Here is a 17,350-nt window from a genome sequence, read left to right on the forward strand (position 1 = left end):
TACAGTAAATTAGGCCTCGTTTGGTAATATGTTTAAGAGATAGTCTATTTCGATAAGAAAAAATTAAAATATATATATATACCAAATTGGTCAAAAACTCTAAGTAGGGCACACCTATCACTTGTATTAGAATAAAGAGTTTAATTAGGCCAAGGCTTGATGATGTTAATAGAACCGTTTGAATGATGCCTCACCCAGAATGAGCCCCTATTTGTTCTACTACCAAGGTGTTTTAGCCATATTCCATTTCAAATTATTTTTTTAACAATTTTTTCTGAAATTAAAACTTTGGATTCGTTAATCTTATAATATTTGGTGTGTGAAATACAATCATTTGTATTATTGTGACATGATTCTTCTTACCCAAAAAAAAATAAAATAAAAATTAGTTTTATTTTTAATATGGTTAACATATATATAGTATTCATAATTTACTCTCTCTTTTTTTTTTTTTTTTTTGCAAAAAAATTCTCAATTAGTGGATCATTTTTACAACAACTGTGATACAATGAGGTGACGCAAATGATGGCGATTATAGAGTCAAACTAATAGGATCCTAATTTATACAAGAAACCATCCTCGTTATGATATAAACCATCATTAAATAAACTTTATAAAGATTATTTAAACACTAATATCTTCTTAGCCAGCTCATCAACAGCAACGCCTAATATAGAAAGACTAAGATTACTGATTAGCCTTTGGATGCCAAATAATTAATAAACAATAAGTGAGGCATCCCAATGCATGGGAAAACTTGGTATATTAATAGAATATTCTCACAGCATAAACTTTTGAAATAAGAGTAATTGCCGAAAGTTATAGCTGAATTTGGTGGCTTTGATCGATGGGAAAATTTGTATATAACATCTTGTCTTTGAATAAAATTATAATTTACGCCCTATATTTTTACTATTTATAAATCGAGTCCTATGATTTAGTAAATATATGCAGAATATACCCTATCGTTAGATTAGTTAGTTAAATTTAACTAAACCTCTGGGTTAAGTTAACTATACTAAAAAAATTATGAAAATAATCTCAACTAAGTCACACTAAGGACATTTTAGTTATTTTAGAAATAAAATATTTATACTTAATGAAATATTTTCGCAGTATTAGTCTAAATCTAGTTCGGAGTATTTTCTACACATATTCACTAAATTATAAAGCTCGATTTGTAAATAGTAAGAATATAGGATGTAAACCGTAGTTATGTTAAAAAAATATAGTATTATATACAAATTTTCCTAAATTATAAGAACTTATTTATTATTGGGCAGGGTTTGGACTTAATTACAACTATAATGATCTGACCCGAGTCAGCATATTTAATAAATTTTGTATTTTTAATATTTATAACTATAATGATTCGATTCAACCTGGCATATTAATAATTAAAGTCATTATAATTTTTTTTTAATGTTGTAGTTGATCGATTCAGTAATTGAATTGGGCTGGGCTAAAGTCATATTGATTTAAGATTCATGATTAAGACTAGATAAGTGGGCTTATTTATCTAAGCTTGTAGAAATTTTAAGAAATCTTGCAAGCACTCCATGGAATAGCATTAAGCCCAACATAATTCTACAACAAATAGTTTTTCTTCTTTCTTGATTAATTTTGCAACAATAGTTGAGATTAGAACTTTGCAATTAAATTCTTAGTACAGATGCTTATCAGATTAATGGCAGGTGGTAATAACAACAACTGAGCATAATACAACATTAAATTTGGATAAAAAATTTAATAATTAAAAAGGCATTCTCTGAGTTTTTTTTTACCAAAGTAGCCCTCTTTTTTATTTTCTTTTACCAAAATAGACTATCTTTTAAATTTATTATCAAATATGGTCTAATTTAATGTAGCCCTAACAAAAATACTAATCAGTTTAATTTTTTTCTTTCACTTCACACTGCTGAAAGATTAAGTTAAAAGAATTTATATATATAAAATACTAAACCAAACAGCGTTTTAAGACAAAACAAAATTACAAAACTAATTAGTGTTTTTACTTAGAAATAAAATACTGATTAGTTCAGTATTTTTATTAGGATTATAATAAATTAAACCCTATTTGGTAACAAGTTTGAGTATAGTTTAGTTCGATAAAAATAAATTGAAATAGGGCTAGTTTGGTAAAAAAACTCGCGTTCTCTTGCACACGTGTTCAAATTCTAAAGAGAAACTATATATATATATATATATATATATATATATATATATCTTGAATTTTGTGGAGTGTTTGTAAGCCTAGGAATAGTAGTACTCTGTCTTATTTATTATTATTTATCACTGACAATGTTTGATAGGGAGGGTGATGTAATTACACTATATAATAAAGTCATGAAAAGATGACTCCCCAGAGATGCCAAAATGAATGAAAAGAGAGATTTAGTGGCGTTTAATATTGTCATTCGGCTAATCATCTCTACCATTAAACTCAATTAATTGTTATTTAACAAGTTAAGCATTTACTCATCTGTCATTTTAGATTAAGAAGGCCATCATGTGGCCAAAGAATTAAGAGATCCACTTGTCCAATTCCCAATCACTTGAATGGATTAGTAGAAGCATTAGGGCCTCTCAATCCTACTAGAGTAGCAAAAGAAAAGAGCACCAGTATCTATAACAGATGACACTTGACCTTCTTCCTTTTTTGGAGTAAGCATAAAGTCTCCTCAATGTAGTCACTGATAGCATTGCAAGGGCCCCAGAGCAAAGACTAAAGAACTCAAAGTTTCTCCAAATTGGACTAGTTGCAAAAAATGCTACCTACTGAAGGGACAAGTGTTACCCTTGGGATGAGCAGTCCAATTCATATCTCAAAGAGGATTAGATAACTCTCTACAATCTCTATGATTAATTACAGATAGGCACATACACATTAAAAAAACAGTTTGTCAAATGTCTTGGGGTACAAAATATTATTATAATTACTGATACAACAAGATAACATCAACTTTTTCCAAGAGGTATGTCACATGCATATGCTATACATGAGCTATCATCTCTACCTAAATTTCCATTTGGTATGCCATGAGAGTTACAGATCCATGGAGTCATTCAGGGACTGACTGCTTACTGGTTGCCCATTTGAAGAGGTCTGTGACTGAGTTGGGTGGATATGCTGAGTCAATTGACCACCAAGATGAGGTAATTGCTGCTGTTGAGAGAAGAAGGATGACATAGGCTGCTGAATTCCTCCACTATAAGAAAGCCCATTCATATTGGGAATTTGTCCGGTAGCGATCTTAAGCCGCTGTACTTCTTCTCTCAAAGCCTCATTCAGAGCTGTAAAATATCAAGAGATCAGCATGATCATCTGGAGTTTAACTAAAATCAGCAAAATGAAATCCCTAAATGCATCAAAACTGATACCGTCACGAAGTTGAGCCTGCTGTTCCATGGCCTGCAATCGCAACTTGAGTTCTCTATTCTCAGAAGTTAAACCAGTAGTGTCTCTCTGTATAAGAGAAATGAGATATTACTTCATTATAGTCAACTATGACGGAATATTAAAAGCAATGTTCCAACATTTAAAATGTCAACTGCTTCGAAGCAACGAAACGAGTTCAATTTTTTCTAGAAGAACCTGACGAACAAAAAGATTGGAGACAATGAGTTGGAAGGTAATAAAAACAAGATCTTGTAAATGGAACTATATGGATTTAAGCTGAATCTAAGATCCTGTAAGTGAAACACATGATCAAGTGAATGTCAGCTGAATCTGCATGCTAATTGGCAATTAGAGCCATTGCAGAATCCCAGTTGGTGAGAAAAAAAGAAAGAAAATAATACACTCCCAAGTCCCAACTGATCAGAACTAATGCGTATGCACTTGATCGCACCACCAAATCCAACTCTATAATCTTAAACTAGTGTCAGAATTATCACTTCGAAGATCCTATTACCAATGCACCTACTAAGCTATTGCAAATAAGCAAATTGGTAGTGGTCTCTGGACAGCAGAAGGAATATGCAGAGCTTTTCATCAATTATCACACAAGATATCAGGTGTTCTTCCTCTGTATATTATAACCATGAAAAAAAAACTTACTAAAAGAGAAGGCAAAATTTTTTACAAAGCTCTGTCGCTAGAGAGGTAGAAGAGATATTTCTCACTTTAGTAGCTCACTTTTAGATCTCAAATTCCCAAACCTTAGTGTGAACAAGGACAGGAAATGTCATGAAATATATGAATATTATAGGCATGATTTCTGTTCCAGGCACCAAGGAAATTAAATTTCGGAAAGGCATCAAAGACACCAAAAAATACTAGATTTACACTAACACAAGAATCTTCCGGACAGCTAAGTCACGCCAATGCTTAGATTGATTGAAACAAACATTCTAGATATCAAATCCCATCAAGTATACGAGAGCAAAAACTGCTTAATCCTAGAATACAATTCCTACCTGCAGAAGTGTAACTTGAGCTGAGAGAGTGGTCGCTTCTGTCTGAAGTGTTTGCACCTTGCGTTCGAGCTCGCTTGTGTACCGAATCTTCCTCTCCTTTGATCGAGCAGCAGATTGCCTATTCGCGAGAATCCTATAGCAACAAAAAGAGGGGAAAAGAACAAGATAAGAAAGGTGTACTTTTTTATAACGAGAAGTGCTACTTTCTTACATTAATTAGAAAGGAATAGAAAACCCAACACAAGGAAAACTAAACGAAACCGAAATCGAGCCCAAAAAAATCAAACTTAGATCGAAAAGGAAACAGAAGCCCAAAAAAGTAGATAAAAGTCACGCCTTTTCGCTCTCTTGGGATCGAGCAAAGCCAACTCGGCGAGCTTCTCGGCGGCCATCGCCTTCTTCGCGTAATCGGGCAACGAATCCCCCTCAAACGACGAGGAGCTCACCCCATCCATCGATCCACTCCTCCTATGATGCGGCTTCTTCTCCACTCCCCCACCGCTATTCCCCTCCTGCAACACCAAGCCCTCGAAGAACGCCGCATCGAAGGAGAGGCTCCTCATGTGCGCCGTCCCACCTCCCCCTCCAGCGCCGCCGCCGGTAGCTTCACCGGCGACGGCGAGGGCGGCGGAGGAGGATGGCGTGGTCTCGTCGGAGAGGGAGGGGAAATCGAGGTCGGAAATGGAGAAGTCGGGGTCGGAGTCGAGCAGGAGGTCGTCGGGGAGGCGGAGGAAGGTCTCGGAGTGGGCACGACGGTGGCCGGCCACGGCGTTGGGCTTGGGGAGCGAAGGGGGTGGGATTTGGGCGGTGGCGAACCGGGCGGTGACGGGATCCATGATTGGATTTGGAAAGAGTGGAGAAGAGAGTGGTGGGAGGTGGTGACTGGTGGTGTAATAATTTGGAACGGAGAAAAAGGAGTTTAGGAGTTGGTGTGGAGATAATTAGTTAATTACACTAATAAAACACTCCTCTACGGATAATTACACTAGAATACTCCTAATGCTATTCTCATTTCTATATAATTTCTTTTTTGTGTGTTAAACCAAAAATGTAATTATTACCGCGATTTGCACTAAAAATTAATATAATTTCTTTTTTACCGCTACTCATTTTAGTTTACTATTACAAATTTACCTTATTTAAAAAAAAAAAAATACTAAGATTACTCTTATACTACAAAAGAAAATATCTCTTAGTACTAAATGCAATATATTTCTTAGAGGCATGAGATAGAAACAAGATGATTAGTCACATCTAAAAATTTTAAATAGCTATCAAGAAGTTAGAAAACATTCTTTTCCTACCCATCTTCTTTATTTTGTTGAAACTACATACTTCTCCTTGTTGAAGGTCTGCTCGAATCAAGAAAATCGTTTGAAAAAGTTGATAATGTTCAAATGGATATTTTTTGTGTGTATATTGCTGGAGTTTTGGTTTTCTGTTTCGGCATTCGAACAATATTACCTCCGTTTGAACGAGATGGAGGTATTCAAATAGCGTTCAGACTATTCGATAAACCGAGATTTGGAAGGGGTCAGTGTTCGAAGTCCGTTCGAACGGGGTTCCAATGGTGCATGGGGGTTTGAACATATCTACTCGTTCGAACAGTTTACGGAATGTGTTTGCAGTGATACATGGGCGTTCAAATGTCGTATGCCCATTCAAACGGTATACGCAATGGGTTTGCAGCGGTGCACAGGCATTTGAACAGTCGTCGACCCGTTCAAACGACTTGCTGATTCTTATTCTCCAAGTCATGCTTATAAATACTTTTGTTAGGTTTTAGGACGAAATAAGAAAAAAAAATATGAGAGAGGATCTATTATATTTGGAAGATATTTGAGGCTTGAAAACTCTTTGTATTTGTATCTCTACTAGATTAAAGGCTTTGAAAATATTTTATTTGTATTTCTACTAGTGAAATGAAGATTTACAGTGCTCGTAGATATAGGCACATAGCCGAACTATGTAAATCTCATCTCTTATTTTTTTCTATTTTGTGGTTTGCATATACTTAAAGTTCTTATTTTTTATTTGCTTGAGTATTTAAAGTTCTCTAAATTTAGCATCTTAATTATAAAATTTTCAGTTGGTCTTGATATTAGCTTTACTAATATTTAATTTACATTAACCTATTATTATTCCTTTTAGATTTATTTGTAGGCATTGAAAATTACTTTCGCTATCTTCCACCCATTTTGCGTTTAGCACATCACTCAACTTCTTGACCTAATTGTCCTCTCCCTCTTTCAAACTTTCGTTTTATCCCATCTCTAGATTATCTCCTCCCTCGTCCTAACTAACATTCTCATTTATTCTCTAGCAATCTATTCACTTCTTTCCTCTAACAATAATAGGTTAATTTACATTAACCTATTATTATTCTTTTTAGATTTATTTGTGGGCATTAGAAATCACTTCTGCTATCTTCCACCCATTCGGCATTTAGCACAACATTGCCTTCTTGACCTAGTTGTCCTCTTCTTCTTTCAAACTTTCATTTTATCCCTTCTCTAAATTATCTCCTCCCTCGTCCTAACAAACATTCTCATTTATGCTCTAACATTCCATTCACTCCTTTCCCTCTATTTAAAAAATTCTCCTCACCTAATTCAAGAATCTCTCAACTTTTGAGTGAGATAATATATATATAATATATATATATATATATATATATATATATATATATATATATATATATATATGAGTAAGAAACAAAATCAACTATTAATGTTACAATAAAGGTGTTGATAATTTTACATTCTAATAAAAAAAGAATCAGGGGGATAAGATCATTTTCATACATAGATGTAAAATCTCAGTCAGTAAATCAAAATATGTGGGTGCAAAAAGAAAAAATATATTACTTTTTTTGCCGCAAATCACCCAATTAGTTTATTCTCTATTTTCTCCTTTTTTTTATTTATAAAATAAGGGTAAACAAATTAAGAGCCTAAAAATTAATTATGTGACACTCAGAAAAAAAAAATCTAGATTTCAAAGATTTTCAATACTTATCTAATAAAATAGAGTAGGAAATGCTTTTGAATTGTGTCTTGGTATGTGATATGGGCTAATAGTATTTGGGCCTAATTTGAGTCTAGCCCAATTATGATCTTAATTGGGCTTTACACTTGGGCCTAGCTTAGACCTGATTAGGACAATATCCAATTTAATTGTGTCACTGAGAACATAATGAATATGGGAAAAATACATTTACCTTCTTGTAATATGGCTAAAATTCAAATGTGTCCCTAACCACTTGATAATTTTAACCTATGTGTTGTTAATTTTCCATCCAAAAAACAATGATGAGGGGATTCTTTATTAAGATCATCAAACTTTTGACAATAAGTCTGTGTAAGCTTTTAATTTCATAAAAAGATCATTTTTTTTTTCAATTTTATTGCCACAGTTGTAAATAGGTCAGTATCACAAGTGTGTTAAGTATCATAAATAAAAGTTCATGAATTTTCCCAAATTATAATGAGGTAAAATATTTAGTCTTGTCCTCTGATAAATGTTATATATTTGGATTCTGATTCCTATTGCATTTGTAGTATGATATCACACGTTTTAGATGATTTTTGTACAAGGGCAAACTGAAACTTTCTCATTATTGATTAATTAAGTTTAAAAATGACATTTAAGTGATGCCGATGGCGATTATGATATTCATAATTGTGATATTTGAAGTGTTTTTAGTTGCAGTTATGTTAAAAAAGAAAGCCTTATTCATTGAATTATTCCTGGAAGAGGTGTTTAACTCAACTCTTCTGCAACAATGAAATCATATAGATAGTAATGTGAAACCATGGGATCCTTAGAGTTCTAAGGTCTGAATGTGGCTGAAAAGAGAGAATTTCACATCTAAAACTCACAGTGGAGATAAAATAATCTTAAATTTTTTATTTATTATTAATCTTAATATGAAAAAAAAAAGATTAGATATATATATATAGAGAGAGACCTTACAATGACAATACAATAAGACCCTAAATAACTATAATAAATAGATTAAAAAAAAAACTCAGGACTAAGTCCTATATGTCTGATGTATATCTTCTGTACCAATGAACTTAGTTGTGCTAAATACTAGTAGATTGCACTGCTCTAAACTTAAGCCAAATTCTCTCTCTCTCTCTCTCTCAAATGATTTCAAAGTATCTAACCTACAAAAGCCTACAAGTATCTTCATCCACCATGATCCACTAGCAAAAAAAGGGCAGCCTACCTGTATAAAAAGGACCCAAAAGTACCACTAAAGATCTAATCATCTCTATCCACACTCAAATATCTACCACCATAATTAAATGGATCAAGGAGGAGGCACAAATTCAGCACCTTAACTCCACATTCCTTTCAGATAATTTTCTTTAAGTCATTCAAAGTGATACCTTTCTGTCTGATGACTAGTACTTGGCTGCTGGTTTTGTGCCTTCAAATCAATTGGCTTCTGACTGCCTCTTGTTTTTTATTTTTATTTTTATTATTTTTAATGCAATTTATGGATGTTTACACTACTAGTTCTTGGAGTATATCCACTCTTTCCCTTTCTAGTCACTGACCACCATGCCAGAATTGGAATCCATTATCCAAGGGATAGAAATTATATACTTGGACTATTAAAGGTATTTCCAACTTAGGCAATCTGCAATATCTGCAATATTCAAAGCATAAGATATGAATCATATGATACCATGGATGAAACTAAGACTAGTAAGTTGAGCTCGGTTTGATTCAGTTTTCTTTCTTTCTTTCCTTTTTTGAACTGAATTTAAACAAAACAGGACATAAAAGTACCTTCAGTATCGCGACCATATCCGGACAGGGTATGTCTATATGGTATAACTAGAAGATCAACAGAGGCAGAGAGAGAGAGAGATTAGATAGATGAGAAACTTTAAGACATTCTAGTTTGACTAACCAGTCGGCAACATGATTAGCTTCTCTTTAATATTAAATATCAGACAAAAATGTAAAGAAGAAAAGAGATTGAAAATATCAGAGAAAAGATACTTAAATTTCCACATAACAACAAACTTGTGGTTAAGATTGTTAATAAGAACTTCACAGTCTGACTCCACAATGAGGTTGAAGAGTCAGTGATCACAATCATACAAGAGGGGTATTTAGTTTGGCAACTTTGGCCCCTAAAATCATGTGAATTTTCTATAATATAATTTTCTACTTCAAACCCTAAATCATGTGTTTAGTATAGCTTAGTGGGGTCTTTACACCCTATACTTTTAATAAAATACCTGATAAAAACACCTGAACCACCTTTCTATTGGTCTAATTTAAAAGAAACCCTGATTAGAGTGAAAAGATAGGTGTAGATTGAAATGAACACATAACATAGGGGTGTGAAATTAAAAAATCCCATGTAAATATCTCAGTTGAGACCTTTATATCTTCACACTGTTTGAGATCTTTTGCTCTTCCTTTTTACTTGTCCTTTTGGGCTAAGATCAAGCTAATATCTTTGCCCTTTTTCTTTTGAAAATGATGGAACTCTAGTTGCCACTTATATATAGGAGATCAAAGGGCCCACATTGTTTAAATTGTTCATAAGATAATATCAATTTGTAACTCTTTATGTTAGTATAAAGAAACACTTATTAATGAGTATGGAATTTGGATAAGGTTCTTAAAATGCCTCACACGTCGATACCTTTCTAATGCTCTGGATAGGATGAAATGAGATGAATTGAATCCAAGTGTTGTTGTATTCGGCCAAGCATGCGAATTTAAAATATATATCATTTTAGCTCATACACTTAATTTCTACGAAAATTCTATTCTCTATAGATAAATTTTATCAGAAAAACATCATATATTATGTCTTTATTATCATTCGCATTCTATAATATCGATATTTATCATTCACGAGCATTCTATTCTCTATAGAATGCCATGAAGGCATCTCTCGGATTGCAGCATTTGAACGAGCTCAAACGAGTTTGAGATCATAATCTTCTGACTACTGTAAACAACTAATTCTATATAAGCAGGTTCAACTTAGCAAAAATCAATATGCCCCTTGAGATGACCCCATTGAGCTCGGATCCCTAATAATTGATGTTAGGTAGAGACTAACTCAAAAAAAATTTAAAGCATCTAAAGTAAAATATAAATTCGATTTCGAACGATAAATATCTATATGGCAGAATACTCACCGTCTTTATAAATATTCAAAAAATAAAAAACAAAAAAAGTTGATCCAATTCAAAATAATATACTTTAAAACCTACGTTGACGGATAAGAATTCAATACATAATTTTACTCATATTAGCATGCTGAGAAATATATTCGAAAAATACACATGGTTTTCACATTGGAGAGAGAGAGAGAGAGAGAGAGAGAGAGAGAGAGAGAGAGAGAGAGAGAGAGAGAGAGAGAGAGAGAGAGATGGAATGACACTTCGGCCAACTTGTTCCATGAGACTGATCTGGAACCTGCCACGTAAGACTTTAACAGCAGTGGGGGCCGCCTAGCAATTCCAGTATGACACGTCAGCAGATGGTGCGCCACGTGGCCATCCTTCCAGCGGTAAATAATGTGCATGAAGGGGAGAAGGAAGAAAAAGGAAAAAGGCAATAGGGACCAGAGAAGATGATGGGCTTGAAGTGGTGGCTATAAAATTATGAGATAATTTTGAGTGCGCTAAGAATATATATATATAGTTATATATAGTTATATATATACGTTATATAGTTTAGAAAAGGTTGATGACTCCTTTGAATATTTTAGGAGGTCGTTATCTCGTGATTACTAGCTTATTCCAAGGTACGTTGTCCCTAAGCTATGTCATTAGACAGACTAATCCTAGACTATAAATTCTAAATCCTAAAAGTAGATTTATTGTAACCTATATAGCACTTCCATCACATTTATACTAGTATAGACCCACCAAAGTAGATTTCAAATTTGGCTTAGTTGCAGCTGAAGGCACAACTTATCCCTAGCAAATAAGCCCACCACTCTATATAAACCCATAACAACCAACACCACCTGGAATTCTGATTCAAACTACTACTCTTACATTCTACAACCATGCCTTCTATTACTTCCACTTTGCACTCCCTGAGTGTGAACTACTACTATAGAAGAGCTCTACTCCACACTCCACTCTATAGGCAACCTTCAGAACCTAGGCAGCCAGCCACCGGAATTCCAGTCTCCGATGCAGATGGCGGTACATCGACTAACGGGTTTGATGCCAACGTCGTCATGATCCTGGCCGTCCTCCTATGTGCCCTAATTTGCGCCCTAGGGCTCAATTCAATAGTCCGGTGCGCCCTGCGGTGCTCGAACCGGATGGTGAATAGACCCGAGCCTAACCATGCGACCCGGTTAGCCCAAACCGGTTTACGAAAGAAGGCCCTGCGAGCCATGCCGGCCCAACCCTATTCCGTAGGTCTAAAGCTGCATGCGACTAACCCGGAATGTGCGATTTGCCTCTCGGATTTTGAACCCGGAGAGCGCGTTCGGGTCCTGCCCAAATGTAACCACGGGTTCCACGTCAGGTGCATCGACCGGTGGCTTCTGGCTCACTCGTCATGCCCGACCTGCCGGCGAGGCATGTTCGGCATGCACCAGAAGAGCTCCGATTGCTCTGCGATGGACCGACCTCGTCCAGACCCGGTTCAAGCAATCCTGGTACCATTAGAACCTGAAGGTTTCAATACTCCTTACAACAATCTTTAGTGCTCATTACAGAGCTCCTTTTGTCAGACTCAAATCTGTACATAGTTCACAATTGATAAAAGTTATGACAAAGAGTGGGTACTTCATGAAATTTTGTAAGAATATCATTATAATACTTAAAGTGTTCTTGGGAAGAATATTTAAGTTGACAAAGGCATGAAGGCCACATTAAGTGGGTGAAGAATCAGTAAAGAATTATACTTACTCTTTACATACCTCAGTGCTGACACCATATTAAACACTTCCAATCACATAACATCTCCACTTGCCAGATGCCACGTGTACTTGAGAAGCTCTATAAACATCAACAGCCAAAAAGGTCAGGATTAGTTGAGGTAGTGGAGGACGATGTCAATGGCATATGAAGCTGAAACCACTATAAAATATATATATATAGTCCTAAGTTAGCACATCTGAAAGATACTTGTGTGAATCTTTTGTAATCAAATATCCATAGATTAAACTACCATTTCACTCGGGAAGCCTCAATGGCTGCCACCTTTGCCGATCCAGTTGAACTTTTTTGGTGGACAGCACTTATTTTTACTTCCTCAAGAGCAATGATGCAAGAAAGCAGAATTTGGAGGATGACAAAGCACCATGTTTCATTCATCATAGACAAATCATATACAAAGCAAAGCAATTCAATCTCTCCATTCAGATTCTGCTAAGAGGGTTACAAGACCTGTTTACCATATACATTCTAACATTTTGCAAACATGACACCCCCAAAATTGGCTAATTGCAGACATGTTTAAATAGTTGATATTTAATATCCTTCCCTAGTGAGAGAATTTATGAGTACATAGGCAAACAAAATTAAAGAAAAATGAGAGAGATTCACAAACTTTGTAGAGATTTCTATAATTAGACAATGACAGGGAATATAAGCGCACATCCTTTCCTCTTCTTTTCTTTTTTTTTTCCTTACAAAAGAGTGGACAATGTTGCACCAGCACTAATTTCACTGATGAAGAGTTAAAGAGAATCAGTATTAACCACTACCAGAGCAAGTGATAAGAAATTTCTGGGAGATCCGAAAATTGCGCCAGAATTTATTCAAGCAACATCAGGCAATCCCTGCCTCATTTCAGCAAAAAGTGACATGCAAGCTAGGCATCAGGACCACATAATCATATCTGCAAAAGATGTTCGATATAAGGCTGGCATGAAATAGAAACGAATCCATTTGGTAAATCAACATATCATGATCATCTAGATTAGCCAGTAATATAGTCTCCACAATCCACATTCCTAAACCCTTTAAGGTACCAAAAAGGACAAGAGCAGCCACACAAAAAAAGGATAAAGTGATAATTTTACAATATTAAACACTGAGCTATCTAATCATCCCTTTTTATATAGATGGCCACGAGGAATCAGCAAAAGTTTCTCCACTCCTTATTTTTCACACAGATTGTGAGGAACATTATTATCTCAGTTTACATTCACGCCTTAATGAGGAAGACGCGCTCCTGGTGCACATTAAAGAGGGGAAGAAAAAAATCTCTTTTGTTGAGGCATCAAAATAAAAGCCTAGCCATTTCACCTTTTCTGAGTCACATAAATAACTTTCTGTAACAATGAGTTTAGGGTATCAGATTATCTTCATCCAGATTCCAGATTTCCTGGAATGCATAAAACACCTATACATTCATAATTCATAGATCGCAAGCTAATCGTGCATGCTCATAGCTAAAACATGGAGGTGCAGATTGTTTCCGCTTAGAACAATGTATCACTACATCCACTCTTTCAAGTTTCAACATGCATAGCTCGATTTGGAGATGGTCTGCAAATGTGGCATCCCAAGCGACCAATATACTGCATAAGCAAAGAGTGCACAGCAATTTTTTTACATGTCTTCAACCACATTCTCACAAAATTGTTCTCTTGAAGAGAATCCAACTAAAGGTGATTGTAAACCTATAACAACTCAAAAGATCCAATATGCCTTAGCTGAGGTATTGGTTACAACTGGGAGTGACATTTAACAATGTAAGAACTGACATCAAATCTTTGGGCCACAGTTGACATTTTTAAACATGTACTAATGCTTATGACAAGCCAACAGATGGACTTATTGAATTCTGATGAGTAAAAATTTACTCATAGAGGACATCTCTCACCAAAAAATGATAGCTGCCTTGTCACTTCAGTTTATCAAAGAGTTTCTCTGCAACCTGTATGTCAAGCAGAAATTCTCAAATAAGAAAGATGATAATAAATTGTGTATGAAGAAATGATTATATTTTTCTATAATGCATAAGTTACCTAAGACTCACTAAAATAAAGTGATAACATTGTCAGGTCAAGTTAAAAATCCACATCTAATATACTCACACAGTTATCAATGCATCTCCAGTAATCGAAGTACTGGCCTGTACAGTGCTTGTGTCCAGTTTCATCATTGTCAATTCTCTTGACACATTCCTGTGTACCATCAAATCAACACGGCTGACTCTAACTTAGATGCATAGTAAAATAGAAATATTAGATAAAAGGTCAATTACAAAGTAAATGCTGAAAACACTGAAGTTGAAAGTATGGGCAACAACTATACGCAAGCCATTGATGATATCACAAACAAGATTATCATCAGAAAAAGGTTATTTGTAGTATCTCTAACAACATCTCTCAATACATCAACCAACACAAGAATTAAATATCTAGAATAGCAAGTTTGTACGGTCGGAAGAATTGGCAGGTAACTTAAGTTCTCACTAGATGTGATGCTCTTGCTCCAATTCTTTTATGGGCTTCCTTATTGCAAATGCCCGCTAAAATATCAAGGTTCAACAATTATCAGCTAGCAGAATTACAACAATTTAAAGACCTTCACAAGCTGACTTACTATAAACATATATCAGACGGCCAGGTATTCCTGTAATAATTTATAAATATTGTAACTGTATTTCTGGTACGCAACTTCTAGGAAAAGTTCAACTAGCTAAATCTTGACTCTTGAGGCTCTCAAACAATGTCAGTGTTTAGTATTATTAATACTTATAGACTAACGAGTATGACATACAGTGTTATGTGTGTGCAAATGATAAGAAGAAAGAACTAATCAACAAGAAAATTCAAATTCTTACCCGATATTGATAAAATTGTTTAACACATTTTGGCTTGTAGCGTTCCTCAAGGTACTTCTTTGGGTCAACTACTTCCTCATCCGCCCTGACATAAAAGATAAATGAAGCAAACATATATTTTAAGAAAAGAGAAAAATAACTCACGGTAATTGGTCTAGTGAACACCAAAAATATCATTAATAGTGAGTTTATTAGTTCTGTGCATATTTGTCACCCTAAAGCACTCGTTCAAATTTGATTCCTCACAATAGATAATTCTGCTCGAAGTAGGGTATTAGGATATGTCAGACATGTTTGTGAATGAGATATTGCACTTGCAGATGCCTCTGGAGAACTTAGGCCGGCAAACATGAGGTAGAAAGTCTGAAAAAATGGAGATCAGGTGGTCAAGGAAACAAAATCACATAATTTCCTCACACTCCTTGATCCTTGCGACAAACTACTATACCACGAGATATGTAAGAGCTCATCATCTTATAAAATTATGTATTAAAGAGTAAAGACATAATACCAAGTTCAACAATTTGCATCCGGAAACAATCTTGCTGTCAAATTGAGAAATTTTTTTATCTCCTCTACCTACCTTATTTTTTCTTAAAAAAACCCAAAGCAACTCAATGAGGAACTGAAATAGAAAATATCATCTGAACGACATTTACTACAATGCACCGAAGCATCTGAACTGAACTCATTAGCACCCAATTCAATTGGAAAAATGGAAACCATATCAGCTGCAAATTATGATCATTATTACCTTTACAGCTTCGTTCCTTAAATTATTTAGAATTTGTAAGTTTGAAAGGAATGCTAGAAGAATCTACTGGCTAAATAATTTGGCAGAAGTAATTCAGAATAAAAAAAAGGATAATTTTAGAAATTAACGAAACAAGCAATCACGAGATGAACTGGAACGCTCACATCGAGATCAAACTCGAAAGCTGGATACTAACTCCTCCTGCAAAGACAGAAGAAAAGCAGGCATCAGATTAAAAAGCTTAAACGCGGGACTTGGTATTGAGATTCAAGTTCGAACCTTTCGCTTCGCTTCGAATTGGGGTTTCCAATGCGAGCGTTGGAGAATACCCTAGAAGAGGCTATTCGATTTTTCTGATTGTGGAATATTTGATGGCTGACGGTCGATCTCGACCAATCCGGATGTGGGTTTGAAACTCGACCTCCTGTGATTGATGTGTTTCGCAATAACTATAAAATGTAGGCGGTTGTTTGTAAAAATCACCATATATATTCTCAAGGTAGGATCGAGATCCGTGTGCTCTCTAATCTATCAATCCTTACCGTCCGTTTCCTCGCCAATCCAACGATCCAAATTTCACCCTCCCTCCCCGAACCGCCAATCCGACCTCCAAATATTTTAAATTTCCCCACTACAAATAGCACCCTCCTCTTCCCCCAAATTCCCATCTCTCCATTGCCCAAATCCAAGCCTTAACCTCTCTCTCTCTCTCTCTCTCTCTCTCTCTCTCTCTCTCTTACACACACACATACACGCAATGGCGAGAACTAAGCAAACTGCGCGTAAGTCTACCGGCGGTAAGGCCCCGAGGAAGCAGCTCGCCACGAAGGCTGCCCGGAAGTCGGCGCCAGCGACCGGCGGCGTGAAGAAGCCCCACCGATTCCGCCCTGGAACCGTCGCCCTCCGTGAGATCCGGAAGTACCAGAAGAGCACGGAGCTGCTCATCCGGAAGCTCCCGTTTCAGCGCCTCGTCCGCGAGATCGCCCAGGACTTCAAGACCGACCTCCGGTTCCAAAGCTCCGCTGTGGCGGCGCTGCAGGAGGCGGCGGAGGCGTACCTAGTTGGGTTGTTCGAGGACACGAACTTGTGCGCCATCCACGCGAAGAGGGTGACGATCATGCCGAAGGATATCCAGCTCGCGCGTAGGATTCGTGGGGAGAGGGCTTAAAATCTTTCTGGGTTACGGAAGGGCGGGTTTCTTGGATTAGTAGTGGGTTTGTTTGTGTATTTAGATTTGGGTTTAGGAACTTCAATATGAATTTGGAATGCAATCCCTTTCTTATGCATGCTTCGCATATGCAGTTATATAATTTTTTTTTGTGTTTACTGGAAGTATAGTAACGAATAGAGGTTAATTTAGGGTTTTTATTC

General features: G+C 35.8%; 3 protein-coding genes across 5 annotated transcripts; 1 reads left to right on the forward strand and 2 right to left on the reverse strand.

Moving 5' to 3' along the window:
- Nucleotides 1–2,899: 2,899 nt before the first annotated feature.
- Nucleotides 2,900–5,368, reverse strand: LOC140795569 (transcription factor VIP1-like). The gene is made up of 4 exons (XM_073148234.1): nucleotides 4,756–5,368; nucleotides 4,420–4,552; nucleotides 3,382–3,466; nucleotides 2,900–3,294 (listed from the first exon to the last, which is right to left on the reverse strand). Exons 1-4 carry the CDS (start codon nucleotides 5,253–5,255, stop codon nucleotides 3,047–3,049), a joined length of 966 nt encoding a protein of 321 aa, XP_073004335.1. The 5' UTR covers nucleotides 5,256–5,368; the 3' UTR covers nucleotides 2,900–3,046.
- A 6,983-nt stretch (nucleotides 5,369–12,351) lies between these two features.
- On the reverse strand, nucleotides 12,352–16,397 carry LOC140795641 (cytochrome b-c1 complex subunit 6-1, mitochondrial-like). Of its 3 annotated transcripts, XR_012110328.1 has the most exons (7): nucleotides 16,259–16,374; nucleotides 16,144–16,180; nucleotides 15,226–15,310; nucleotides 14,474–14,563; nucleotides 14,260–14,313; nucleotides 13,136–13,269; nucleotides 12,352–12,425 (listed from the first exon to the last, which is right to left on the reverse strand). XR_012110328.1 is itself a non-coding variant. In XM_073148327.1 (6 exons), coding segments are annotated over exons 2-5 (210 nt in total). In that variant the 5' UTR covers nucleotides 16,146–16,180; nucleotides 16,259–16,374; the 3' UTR covers nucleotides 12,950–13,269; nucleotides 14,260–14,280. The 3 variants fall into 3 exon arrangements, 2 of the variants coding, with proteins under 2 accessions (XP_073004428.1, XP_073004427.1); XM_073148327.1 differs by lacking the exon at nucleotides 12,352–12,425 and having other exon boundaries at nucleotides 12,950–13,269; XM_073148326.1 differs by lacking the exons at nucleotides 12,352–12,425; nucleotides 13,136–13,269 and having other exon boundaries at nucleotides 13,932–14,313; nucleotides 16,259–16,397.
- Nucleotides 16,398–16,649: 252 nt separating this feature from the next.
- On the forward strand, nucleotides 16,650–17,261 carry LOC140795225 (histone H3.2). The gene has a single exon (XM_073147672.1). It carries the CDS (start codon nucleotides 16,737–16,739, stop codon nucleotides 17,145–17,147), a length of 411 nt encoding a protein of 136 aa, XP_073003773.1. The 5' UTR covers nucleotides 16,650–16,736; the 3' UTR covers nucleotides 17,148–17,261.
- The last annotated feature ends 89 nt before the right edge of the window (nucleotides 17,262–17,350 follow it).

This window comes from Typha latifolia, chromosome 9 (assembly GCF_019914945.1).
Source record: "Typha latifolia isolate L0001 chromosome 9, TyphaL0001v2, whole genome shotgun sequence".
NCBI lineage: Eukaryota > Viridiplantae > Streptophyta > Magnoliopsida > Poales > Typhaceae > Typha > Typha latifolia.